At 38.3% G+C, this 13,359-nt stretch overlaps 1 protein-coding gene across 1 annotated transcript; it reads right to left on the reverse strand.

The window, feature by feature from the left end:
* Window positions 1-1,522: 1,522 nt before the first annotated feature.
* Window positions 1,523-5,680, reverse strand: LOC115666322 (disease resistance protein RUN1-like). The gene is made up of 5 exons (XM_056315767.1): window positions 5,117-5,680; window positions 3,700-4,801; window positions 3,312-3,584; window positions 2,475-3,224; window positions 1,523-2,391 (listed from the first exon to the last, which is right to left on the reverse strand). Exons 1-5 carry the CDS (start codon window positions 5,587-5,589, stop codon window positions 1,723-1,725), a joined length of 3,267 nt encoding a protein of 1,088 aa, XP_056171742.1. The 5' UTR covers window positions 5,590-5,680; the 3' UTR covers window positions 1,523-1,722.
* Window positions 5,681-13,359: the final 7,679 nt, after the last annotated feature.

A 13,359-nucleotide genomic window follows, 5' to 3' on the forward strand; every position in this document is an offset into this window, starting at 1 on the left:
TACTTTCACCATCCAAAAGGCCCCATGTTCTCTTCAAATCTTTTTCTTTCCTGAAGGGAGGGAATATGAAGAGAACATGAGAAGGAGCTCCCTCCATACCGGGGTGTCCCTTCGCCATATTTTCTCCTTGAGCCTTTTAAAGTCTTGCTCAGGACCAACTCTCGATGATATCTATAGAATGACAAACATTGTCAAACAGTCATCATCTAGAACAAGGCCTGGCCCGTCCTGACATAATTGAGGATGCTCGAAGTCATGGATGTGGCTTTCCCTGATGCAAGATTCAAAATCAAGACCGCTCTACTTTTGACATTTTTCTTCAATCAAAACGACGGGTAGATAGATATTAATTAATTGGTGGTTGATTTTTTTGGCCAAGATATCTCCTAACAATTAAGTTCAGATAGGTTTTTAGTTGAGTGTCATTTTCTTATATGGTTCCTCAAAGAAAGTTTAGTATTGCTTTAAAAGTGTTACGGAAAAGAAAATTGTCTGATTTTTTTTTGTTTGCCGTTTTTCATCAAAATGGTGAGCTCAACGGCTCTCAATCCGTCAAGTGATCTCCTTTGTCGATTCCACTTCTAAGTAACTATGGCATTATTATTTACTCTGAAAAGAGTTGGGAGTTGAATTTATGGAAATTACCCGATAGATTTTCATCTAATTTAAGAGCGAAACAGATTTTTAAGAGTTTTATTACAATTGACATAAATGTCTTGTTAACGTGTCTCTAAGACTACTAAAGGTAGTAAAAGCACGTTGAAAGCATTTTGATAATTTAAAAAAAGAATAATAAACTTGGGATGCGATAAAAGTTCACTTCAAGCTCAGCTGATGCCAAATCCTGCATTCAAGAGTTTGGCAAATGCTTTTATTAGAATTTTTATAACATTTTCGAAAGTAGAATCATCTGAATCAACACACCAATTAACTACAACACACAGGATTAATTTCTCTGGTCTAAAGTTCGTTTAAAAGTTAGAAATACTACAAAAAAAAAAACAGTTATGCCGGGAACAAAAGACTTCAAAAAAAGTAGTAAAAGAAAAGTTCACGAAATTGATAAAGAATCCAACTCCATATTTTCATTCATGTTCCAAACTTCCAATTAAGGTAGAGGATCAGCAAGAGAATCGGCCCATACTTGGAGGGTCCTTTCGTGGAGTTAACTTGAGATTGTTTCAATTCCGGTCGGTCCAAGATTTTGCTTGAGAAGTTGCCCGACATTGCTTCGCCCATTTTTCTCTTGAACGTTGCTAATTCAAAATAAATCACAGGAATTAGGAGAGGCCGATAAATGGGAACGTTTCCATGTCTAAATTGAGTCTATATATCGCTTCGGGCAGCGTTACTTATTTCCTGTGGGCAGTGTCGCTCTCATTGTAATAATATGTGAAATGAAGGATATATCGTTTATAGATAATGGTAGATTGAACAAAACTTACTATCTCAGAATTTTAGAGCATGGAGTATTGGCGCCGTCAATTGTATTAAGAGAGGTGACGGAGATCTATGCGATAAATTTCATAGAACATGGAAGGGCATGGCCATTCAATTTCAACAACCATCCACTCATTGTTGGATTAGTGCACTCTGCATCACAAATCATAGAAAACGAGAGGGGAAGAAACAGTTCCTCAACCATCTCAGTAGCATGACTTTAAATTAACATTGAAGGAAAAGCAAGAGGCATTGGAATCAAAATCACCTATAATCACTTCCTCAACAAAGTCGTGACCAATTCTTTTCTTTTTTTTTGGACAGATGTCGTGACCAATTCGACAGGCATGTTTTGCAAGCCATACTCTCGCCATGGTTTAAGACCAATCTCATCTTCTTTGTTAAGTTCTGTTTCACTGGACTATCTTCTTCCTCGGTGTCTATTAAAATGTCTTCCTCTGAGTCTCCTTGCTCGAAAACCCAATTTCTTTCTATCGGCTGATGGTGTTGGAGCACGACCCTCAGATCATCCTCCTGTTGCTTGCATATTAGACGGAATCCACACTTCTTTACGCTTCCTTTCGACGCTCTGAGTTCAACTTGGAAATGGTTCAAATCCTTTCGTAGATAATCTTGTCCTTCAATCAGTGTATTGCGTGGGAAATATAGAAGCCACACATGATCGGATTCCAATGGATAAAAGTACTTCCGGTATGAACACGAAGACACTCGCCGGTCATGATTAACAAGTATGTCGACCACATATGAAGCATGATGGACCACTTTTCCTTGCTCCGGGCCGAGAACAAAACAGAGTGTTAGTCCTAGGAACTTGTCGTACAAGTCTTGGGGAACCATGAACGATAAGGAATCCCCTTTACAGTGGAGAATCCATTCAGGCATCTCTCTTCCATTGAGGAGAATGTGGACTTCGGTCCTCTTCAGGAGTTTCTGTCATATAGATAGGACACATATCAAGCATTAAAAATGAGAGAGAGAGAGAGAGAGAGAGAGAGAGAGAGAGAGAGAGAGAGAGAGAGTGCTGACACATCAGCCACATTGACCCCCTTGCTTTGCTTGCATTTATCAACAAACAAGTCTTTCCAATAATCATACTTGTTGATGCATGTTGGTAGATGAGTAAACTTGTTATTTGCAAGAAGTAGGTACTCCAATAGGGGAAAATTGGAAGATCTCTCAAGGAACTCTACTTCTGATAGATTGCAGCCGGTAAGTCTTAGCTCGTATAGATTTTGGAATCCCATATCGCCATCAAGATCGGTTGAATCCTTCAAGTTCTTTGGAAACATGACAAAATTTGAGCACCATTCAAGACTTAGAAATTTGAGATTTTTCAACTTGTAGATGCTTGATGGAAGCCTTGCAAGGTTTTTGCAATCTCCTAAATCGATCCTCTTCACAGAAACAAGATTTTCAATTGATGCAGGAAGTTCTTTAATAGCTGTCTCTTGTAACTCAAGATATTCTAGATGTTCCATCTTTACTAGAATATCGGGGAACTTCTCAAGTTTAGAACAACAAGAGAGACAAAGTTTTTGAAGAGATTTTGTCTTGAGTGTACTAGGAAATATACTAAGATTAAAGCACAATTGAAGCGACAAATATTTTAACTTGTCATGATATCCGACGGATTGGTGAACCTCCACCAAGCTTTCGCACCCATCAAGATCCAACCTCTCCAGATTTGGAGCCGATGAAAGGTCAGGAACACTAGCCAGGAAATTGCATTCACTGAAATTGATGGACTTCAACGTTCTAAAATTCTGCAAAAACATACTAGTGCAGTAATTAAGCTATGTAAATATTTTTATAGCTATAAAAGTGGAAAGCTAGTCATCACAAGGGCTTACCCGAAAGTTGCCCCCTAATTGTCTAATATGACTTTTCTGGACATCGAGTCTTACGAGTTTCTTTGGACCAGAGCCAAATTCTAGATCCGGGGCATTGGGCCATTTGAGCCAACTTAGCTCATTAGGGAGACGTACGGGACCTTGTGAAGAGATATGCACATCATTCAAAATGAGCATTCTCATCCTTTTCATGTTTGCGAAAGCATTAGGACTAATAGTTACCTCTTCTGGGGTAGACAAATCCAATAGTATGGCCTTTATTGCTTTCGTTCCCTATCCATAACAGAGCAAATTCACACAAAATGTCTGTTGAGATTTGCAATATATTGTCCAAATCAAAGTAATTTAAAAACTGAGATGTAGAAAAATTGACATAAACAACTTTTACCATATCTTCACATAGAATGTCCCGAACATCTTCGAAAAGCCATAATCTACTGCGCTTCCCAGGATCATCGGGACATTCCTGATTAACAATATCCTTACCCATCAACTGAATCAAATCGTGCATTTGTAGGGTCCCATACTCATTTTTTATCAAGGACCTCTCGATGAGAATTTCTATTCCTATAGTTGTGTAAAAATCACGGCTGTCAAGAACTTCCTTGATATATTCTATACTTCTCCCCTTAAAGAAACAAGCAATATCAAGGAAAATCTCCCTCTCATTGTCCTCCAATGCATCGAAGCTTATCTTGAGAACTCGATTAATAGTTGGTTCAGGAATTTTGGAGAGTTTAAGCATTGTACTTTCCCATGCAGTTTCCTTTCTTCCACGTAAGAATGAGCCCAACACTTCCAGGGCTAACGGAAAGCCGTCAGCATAATGCAGTGCTCTATCTATGAGATCCCTTCGGATTTCCACTTTCTTGCTATTTGGGAAGGCATGCCGACCAAAAAGGTCTAGTGCTTCATTGTCTTCTAAAGCTTCAACTTCATAAACACAATTTATACCATGAGAAGTTAGCAAATGTTTATCTCTTGATGTAACAATGATTCTACTTCCTTTGCCAAACCAATTGCCTTCTCTAGCTAAAGCATTGAGTTGATCCAACTGGTCAACATCGTCAAGAACTAAGAGAACCTTCTTGGAACATAGTCTTTCCCGTATCAAACTAATTCCTCCGTCCACACTATAGATTATTAAATCTCTATGAGATAAGATCTCAGACAGAAGTTTTTTTTGCAAAGCAACTAGACCATCGGTTTGGTTCGAAGTTTCTCTAACTTGCGCCAAAAAACTACAACCTTGAAATTGTCTCTCAATAGCATTATATAGTGCCTTAGCAATTGTTGTTTTCCCTATGCCTCCGGGTCCCCATAGACCTATCATCATAACATCATCCTCAGCTGACTCTTTCTGTGACAAACATATAAGTTCTTGAACTCGGGAATCTATTCCAACTGGATACTTAGCAACATGTAAGGGTATATGGTTGAGATGACTTGATAATTTCTTTACGATGCACTGTATGAGCTCCGCTTCATCTCTGATAATCACTCAACATAAAGAGAAACATGTGGCATTTCAAAGCTATAACAGGAATTCAACCTCTAATTGTCATATAGAGACTTTGATAAAAAGATTAGCAAATAACAAGATGAAAAGAAATAACACATTTGGGTGAACCTGCGTCAACATCTGCGCAAGGAAAATTACAAAGACCTTGCTCCTGAAGACAATAGTGACGCGGGTACCATAAACACAATTTATCTAAGACGAATTTCTAATTACCAACACAACAAGAATCGAATTCAAAGAATTTGTTAGCTTTAAGTTTCGGTTTTTTGACTTTTGTGCTTACCTGCCATTTAGGTCCCACCCATACAAGCTACCGGCATCAAAGAGAGCCTTCTTCCATCTCTTCACTTTCTCCGAATCCTTTCCTAACTTGAACTCATGCTTAGCCATAGCTCTCCCATAACTCTCTCTGACCCCTCTCACTTCTCTCGGTTCCACTTTGTAAAACACCGGGAACACAATCAGGCCCTTTCCCTCCTTGCACTCCATGATTTTTGTTACCTCTTCCAAACACCAGGGCGAGGAAGCGTAGTCCTGGGAGAAAATGATGATCGCGACATGCGATTCCTCAATTGCCCTCATGAGTGCCGGCGATATTTCCTCTCCTTTCTGAAGCTCTTCGCGATCCACAAAAGTGTGTATTCCTTTCTGGTCAAGAGCCGCGTAGAGATGACTGAGGAAGTTGTTGCGGACGTCCGCGCCTTTGAAACTCAAGAACACATGGTAATTCCTATTCGGATTCGTAGAAGCAGCCATTGAAGGAGCTGATGAATGATGTGCTTCAGGAATGTTCACTATCTGATAAGGGTTCCAAAGAAAATTAGACGCAGATCAGATGTAGAATTTGTGCCCGAGTCCACATTTATTTCGGGTGAATTTCCTAAAAAACCCTAAACTTTAGGTCAAGTCCCAAATCCACCCCAAACTTTTTTTTGTCTAAGAAAAGACCCTAAACTTTAGGTCCAGTCCCAAATCTGCCCCAAACTTTTTTATGTCTAAGAAAAAACCCCAAACTTTACGTTTAGTCCCAAATCTGCCCCGAATTCTGTTATATGTAAAAAAAAAATCAGCAAATTTCAATTTATTTTAAAAAATGTACCTCCATGATCCAGTCCCAACTTGACGTGGTACTTCTACGTCATAACAAATCCACATCAACAAAGTAATGGGGCGATAGGTACAGATCGACGTCACATTTTAACTTCGATAACAAATCAAATCAAATAAAAATTGTTGAAATTCTCTAAAATAAAACCATTCTAGGATATGAAAGTTAGGGATGATAACAAATCCACCCAAAATTTTTTTTAATTTAAAAAAAAACCTAATTTTTAGGTTCAGTCCAAATTTGCTCCGAACTTTTCTTTGTCTAAAAAAAGCCCAATTATTTTGTTGATGTGGATTTATTATCGACATGAAAGTACCACGTCAAGTTGGGACTAGATTACCAGGGTATATTTTTGAAAATAATTGAATTTTGGTGATTTTTTTAAACAAAACAAAATTCGGAGATTTGGACTGAACTTAAAGTTTGGGGTTTTTCTAAGACAAAAAAAGTTCGGGGTAGATTTGGGACTGGACATAAAGTTTGGAGTTTTTTTAAGATAAAAAAATTCAGGACAGATTTGAAATTTAACCTAAAGTTTGAGATTTTTTAGGGAATTAAGCCCATTTATTTCTCGTGTTTCTTTCTGACTTTAGTCTTCTTCGTGCGGAAACCGCGTTTAAGAGCCCCACACTCAACATCACAATTCACAATCAGGAGCCCCACACGCACTATCAAAAGTTTGTGAATCATGCACGTCACGTCCGATTCATAAATATGTCCGTTACTCGATTAATAGGCAAATCGTCAAAAAAGAAATTATTAATTATGAGAAAAAAAATTGAGAGTACACTTTTGCATTTGGTGATGTGTGAAGTGTGATGCCCAATCGAAACGTTTAATTAGGCGTCATAAGGGCAAAATTAAAAGATATTTCCATGTCGAGAAACCTAAGTGTTAAAGTAATTGATGTTCTAATGTTGCCTCAATGATTATTTGGATGATCCGATGTAATTGAATTGTCTGGTTGGCAATAATCCTCTTATTTTTGTGATAGTTTTTACGCGTTTGCAATAACAGATGCAGAGAAAAGAAGATTCATTTAATTTACTATAAGCTAGTTTGATACAATCCAAGAATTAAAAGAAACCATTTAGATGAGAATTCGTATACATCATTATAGTATGTGATTTGATTTAATTATCCAATTTCACGCGGTCCCCAACAGCATTGCCGACTTTTGGCATGGGGTCCAATGCCAACCATTTCGTGACACATCGAAAATGATAAAAAAAAGAGAAGAAGGTGAAAAATTGAGTAAGAAAAATTGGATGGGCCCCCACCATCTATACTTCTTATTATACGATTACTTAGTTCAGAATTTGTGCGAATAGTTCCTTAAAGGCTAAATTCGTCCCCCCAACGAGATTCCAGGATCTGCCACGCACAGATATTACGATTTGAATTTAGACTTTTAACGAAGAAAATAATACCCATTGAGCAATTCTTTAGATTAGCCAACTTCGTCCGTTCTAAAGCTCTCCTATCACTGAATTATAATTTTTTTTTCTTAATTTGCTAAATCTTCTTGAATTTTTATTTAATTCTGAATCGAATTGAAATTCACATTGGGTTCCCTAAGCTTAATTATATGTTACACTTTTCACAAGAGATATAGTCGACGTTCTAGATACTTAAAACTTGTGAATTACAGACATTGTGCAGGTTAGTGATTACATGTGAATGCTGTTGGACAAAGTACAGCTTGCTTAGGATGCAATTACCCGATTAATAGAATCATCATTAGCTTAAATAGTTTATTATTATCTGGAAAAAAAAACTACTTTTTGTCCAAATACTTCCACATTTTCCCGAATCAAATTCACATATTTTAAATTTGTCTAATGAAGTCCTGTTTCACAAATTCTCTAATTAAGTTCCAACTTAAACTAAATCGGACCACATTTCATTGAAGTGACCATCGGACGATGCTAAAGTACGGTGCAAATAGAATATGCGGGTCTCCACGTGGATATGTATGGAAAAATTTAGCCAATGAAGACAACTTTGAAATATGTTGTGCGTAAAATTTAGCCAATGTGGAAGCCCAAGTGGACGTCTACATTAGAAAAACTTTATCCATATCATAATATGACGACATCTGACGGCCACGTCAACCAGATTTGGTGCAGAAGGGACTTGATTAGAAAATTTGTAAAAATAGAAAGATTTGATCAAACAAATTAAAAGTGCAAGGATTTGATCTCAAAATGCGTGAAAATATAGGAATAAAAATAATTTTTTTCTTTTATTATTTCCCATTGTCAAAGAACTGCAAATGGGTAATATATAAGTAATGTCAACACCGGGATGATGAGTTTTCATGATGATGATCGCGAGATGCCTAGCCTTTTTGGCCCTAATGTTGCAAAAACTTAGGGGAAGTTTCAAATGAGGGCATGGAAAAATCTTATATGGAAATGCATCATAGAGCTATAACGTCATTTTTCAACGCGGGCCATGTAAAATTGGGGAAATCCGAATCCATCCAACTTGTTACCACCGTTGTGAAATCAAAATTTGCGTATTTGTAAATTAGAACTTCATATAAGTGATTTATAGACCCATGAAAACTTGCTAAGCTCTCGGTCCGTAGAAAATCTTGCCCTTTGGTGATTATGCAGACATTGCATATGATTAAAGCTGAACTTGCTTCTCTCAGTGGCCGGAGAAGATGGTGAAAAAAAAAAAGGAAAAAGAAAGAAAAGGAGAAAAGAAAAAAGATAATTAAAAAAATTATTTAAAAAAATAGAAAAAAATTATTAAAAGTAGTGCATGAAGGAAAATCAAGTTAGATTTTCCATAACAAACGGCGGAAAATATTTTCCGTTTCTTTTTCATATTTTAGCCGATCACCGAAAATGTGTCATTTTTCAGGAAAATGGCTTTCTGAAAAATATTTTCCACAAACGTTACATTTTTCGCGAAACAAATAGAGCCTAAGTTTTTTATTTTTTTTTTGGAAATTGTTCCGGTTGGCTTTTCCTTCTTTGCCTCTCTTTCCCCTTAAGTGGATTCCTGGGTTTGTTGGCGATGAAGATAGTGCTGGATCCATGGACTAGCTTGTCAAGGCAATGATTCGGCTAAAAATAGTAAGGTTATTGACTTGCTTATCTGCCGGGGGTCTCCCTTTCGGTTTAGGAGCCCCACACGCACCATCACAATCAGAGAAATTTCTGGAGTTCAGAAAGTGATTGGCAATATCATTTCCACTTCCTCGAATTTTGCGTGTTGAATGGACGACGGCTTCGGGCCGGCAAGACTTAAACGAAGGGTGATTAATGGGATGGAAAGTGAGAAAGAGAATGAACTTTAGGGTGACCCAATGAAGAATACAAAGGCAATCCTAGTATGAACTTGACTTTACCAGTATTCTCCGAGGAAATCACTTGGCATTTTCGCTTGCCCAATGAAATGGGACTCGACTCTTCCAACGGAGTAGAAGAAAATAAACAATATATCTATGTTATTAGGATTAGCATAACAGACAATCACAAACTGATATTGATTGAACACATTTACCTAAATATATTTTGACCCATAAAAACCCTCAAAGTGATACCATTACCTCAAATTTACCGTCTGTTACAATTCCATCTAATTTCGCCATTACAATGTCATACGTGACAGTTGACGAAGGTAATGGTATTTGCAAGGCTCACTTATGTGGAAATTTTTATGCATGATGACCATATCGCCATTTTTCGATGGAGACCTATGTGAAATTGGGGAACCCCGAATTTACCCAACATGTCTCGACTGTTGTTAAGTCAAAATTGCATATTTGCAAATTAGAACTCCATATAAGTGATTGGTAGAACTATTAAAACTTGCTAGGCTCTCGGTCTATAGAAACTCTAGCCCTTCGGTGATTATGCCCAAATTGCCTAATCCTCTCCTTCCAAGTAGGAAAATAATTACTTCATGTGATTAAAGTGTCCTGCTAATCTCCAACAAAGCCAATCCCAATCACTATGATGAGCCCAGCCAGGGGAAAATTGACATCAACCCTGAGAAAAGCATCTTACCTAAAATGTGAAGGCCTAATCTCTAAGAAACTCCCAATTTTAGGTTTAGATCCAAATCTATCCCGAACTTTTTTTTATTCCATAAAAAATCATAAACTTCTAATGATTTCCCAAATTTGCCCCGCAGTTAGGTTTCCGTTCAATTTACACCGTTAAAGTCTATGTCTTTTTTTTTTTTTTATCGTTTGACATTTTCTCTCCCCTTACCCTCGCCCAAGTGCCACATCATTGACTGTTAGAACTCTCCCTCTTCTCTCTCTCTCTCCACTGAACCAAAGGAAAGGTTAGCAGAAAAACTTCATTTTCTTCTTCAGCATCTAGAGGACCGTGAACCCGCAAATCGGGCGGTGGTGTGCACCCTATACGAGGTCCTTCAATTCTGCGATGACATTCACTGCATCCTCACCCCCAACCTGGAGTGATGGTTTCATCCCCCAAGTTCTTGATGCGCCTCCTCACCGGCGTCTCGTCCACCACGTCAGATGACACCTTCCTCTTCGTCCCCGACTCTGTCACCTCCTTCAGCCCCACTGTGATCACCAAGGGCTTCGACCTGACCCGCTCCATCTTGTGGGTCAATGCCTGGACGGTCTCCGCCAATGGAATGGTCACCCAAGCGAGGGAGTACCTCAACACCTCGCTCATCGTTAGGCGATTCAGCGACTCCCCGCAATGGGAGAGCTGAGAAACCCTCGTTGCATTATGCTAGTCACTGTAGAGAGCAGCGTATTTAGCCGGATCGGATAGTCCATGCCTGGTTTGGTTCTCGCCAGACAGCAATCTCGTTGGTTGCGGCAGTAATGGCCTCGGAGATTTGGTCCTCGTCGATGGGGACAACTTTGTCACTGATCTCGAGGTAGATCTCTAGGCGATTAGCGTATGGGTCGTCTTGGAGTCGCATGATGACAGGGATTTGCGTGCGAATGCCCTGCCCCAGGACAAGTTGATGGATGATTTTTCTTATCCAAGAAAGGAAAAAAAGGAAAGTCAATTACACGTGAAACTTGACCATTAAATTACTTAGCGGAAAATAAAAAAAAGAATATAGAAATGGCTAGACATTTTTTAGGGTAAAAATGGATTTCTCTAGCATAAAATCGATTTCTCAACATCAATTTTCATCCCAGGTTTTCAAAATCCACGACTTGCATTCCGAGTTTTGTCACTAAAATTCAAGTTGTACCTGTTATCCCTGCTTATTCATTAAATTGGCCTTTTCTTTTCCAAATTACTCCCACATAGGAACCTTAAAATCTAATCCCTTTCTCTCTCTTCTTTCGTAGATCATAAAAAGAACCATCAAAAACTTCTCCAAAAAAATAAATAACCGAAAAAAAAACAGTTAGTTCGGCTAGCATACATATCGATGGCTCCATCTTATGTACTACAAAATTAATGAGATTATTACCAATGAAAAAGACAAACTAAGAGTTATTTACTAAAAATCATAAAGTATGGGAGCTAATTGCAAATATTCAAGTGAAAATACACGCAATTCCTTTTTCCTTCTTAATTTTCCCCCCATTTCTTTGATTTTTTTCCCCTCGATGATGCCTATAGAATGACAAACACGGTCCAGAACCAGGCCTGGTCCATCGTGACATAATTGAGGATGCTTGAACTCATCGATGTGGCTGTCACCGATTCAAGATTCGAAATCAATTCCACCCTACTTTTGATATTTTCTTCAATTAAATTGGCGTGTATATAGAGATTTTTAATTAATTGATGGATGAATTTTAGGCCGCATTATCCCCTAACAATTAATTTTTGGGAAAAGTGTCAGAAAAGGTATATACCAATTGCATTAGTGCCAATTTAGTCATAAACTTTTTGACTTAGAATCAATTCAGTCCTTCCAGCTAATTTTGGATATATATTACCGACGCGGACACCGATTGGCCTATGTGGCACCATCGGCGCTGATGTGGACAAATTTTAATAATATTTTAATATTTTATTGAATTATTTATTTATTTTTTCTTTTCTTTTTCTTTATTTTTTTCTCTTTTTTTTTTTCCTTCCCTTCCATTTTCTTATAGGCGACCGGCCAGAGGCAGGGGTCGACGAGTGGTGAGATCGACCTCGTTGGCCACTGGCGAGGCTCGAGGCCTCGCTAGAGATTGTGAGGGCAGCCTCACGCTAGGCTAGCAAGGCTTACCATTGCCAGATCTGGCATCAAGCCTCACCGGCCATGGGCGAAACCAGACCTCACCGGATCTAGCGAGGTCGTGCCTCCCTAGCCACTAGTAACCGTGAGGCCGCTCTCATGGCCTTTGGCGAGGTCGGGCCTCACCCATGGCCGGCAAGGCTTGACCCTCGTCAGTGGCCGGTTGCTCAGGTGAGGTCAGCCCTTGTCTGCCACCGGAGAAAAGAGGAGAAAAAAAAGAAAGAAAAAATAAAATAAACTTCGAAAAATATTAAAATATTATTTAAAAATGTCCATGTCACTGCCTGCTATGCCATGTAGGCCGGCCGGCCTTCACATTGGCAATATTCGGCCAAAATTAGCCATAAAGAATGAATTGGCTTTAGGTCAAAATGTTTATGACTAAATTGACACCATTAAAAGGTTTAGAACTAAATTGGAACCAATACAATAGGTCTATGCCTTTTCTGACATCTTTCTCATTAATTTTCACATAGGTTTTCAGCAATTTTTGTTATTTTCTTATACGGTTCCTCAAATAAAAGTTAAAGTATTGCTTTAAAAGTGTTATCAAGAAGGAAATTATCTGATTTTTTTGCCGTTTTTCATCCGAATGTTGAATTCAACGGCTCTCAATTCGTTGAGGGATCTCGTAACATCGATTCCACTTGTAATTTACTATCGCATTATTGAGAGAAGAGTTGGGGGTTGAATTAATGGTGATCTGATTTCTAATCTTGGTAAGGTCGATAACTCGATGGGGATTCATATTAGCTTTGAGGAATGGAGATGACCCGTTCTTCTCTAATAAAACACCTCCTAAGTCACCCCACAAAATAGAACCCTTAAAAATCCACCAGAAGGAAAAGGAAAGAGGGGAAAAATATTTGGAGCTACAATTGCAAAGGGATACTATTTGGTAATTCGGGAATTGTTTTACAATTGAGAACCCTAAGATAATCACAACGAACATACCTAGATCCGTTTTTTCTGTCCCTACTCCTTGTTAAATTAACTAATAAAATAACGAAAACATATTGTGTCATATGATTATATTAGAATTTGGATTGAAAAATCCGTACAAATTAGTGGATCTTCACAGATAATAACATCCCGACCATCCCTTGATTGTGTCATTTACGGTGTACGTTTAGATTAGATTTTCACTTAGTTTAAAACCGTAGTTTTCTGTGCTATAACACCGGCACTTTTCTGTGCAATATGGCATGCTTTGATCTTTGTGA

This window comes from Syzygium oleosum, unplaced genomic scaffold (genome assembly GCF_021117445.2).
Source record: "Syzygium oleosum isolate NSW1041296 unplaced genomic scaffold, Sole_v2.1 Sole_v2.11, whole genome shotgun sequence".
In the NCBI taxonomy this organism is placed as follows: Eukaryota; Viridiplantae; Streptophyta; class Magnoliopsida; order Myrtales; family Myrtaceae; genus Syzygium; species Syzygium oleosum.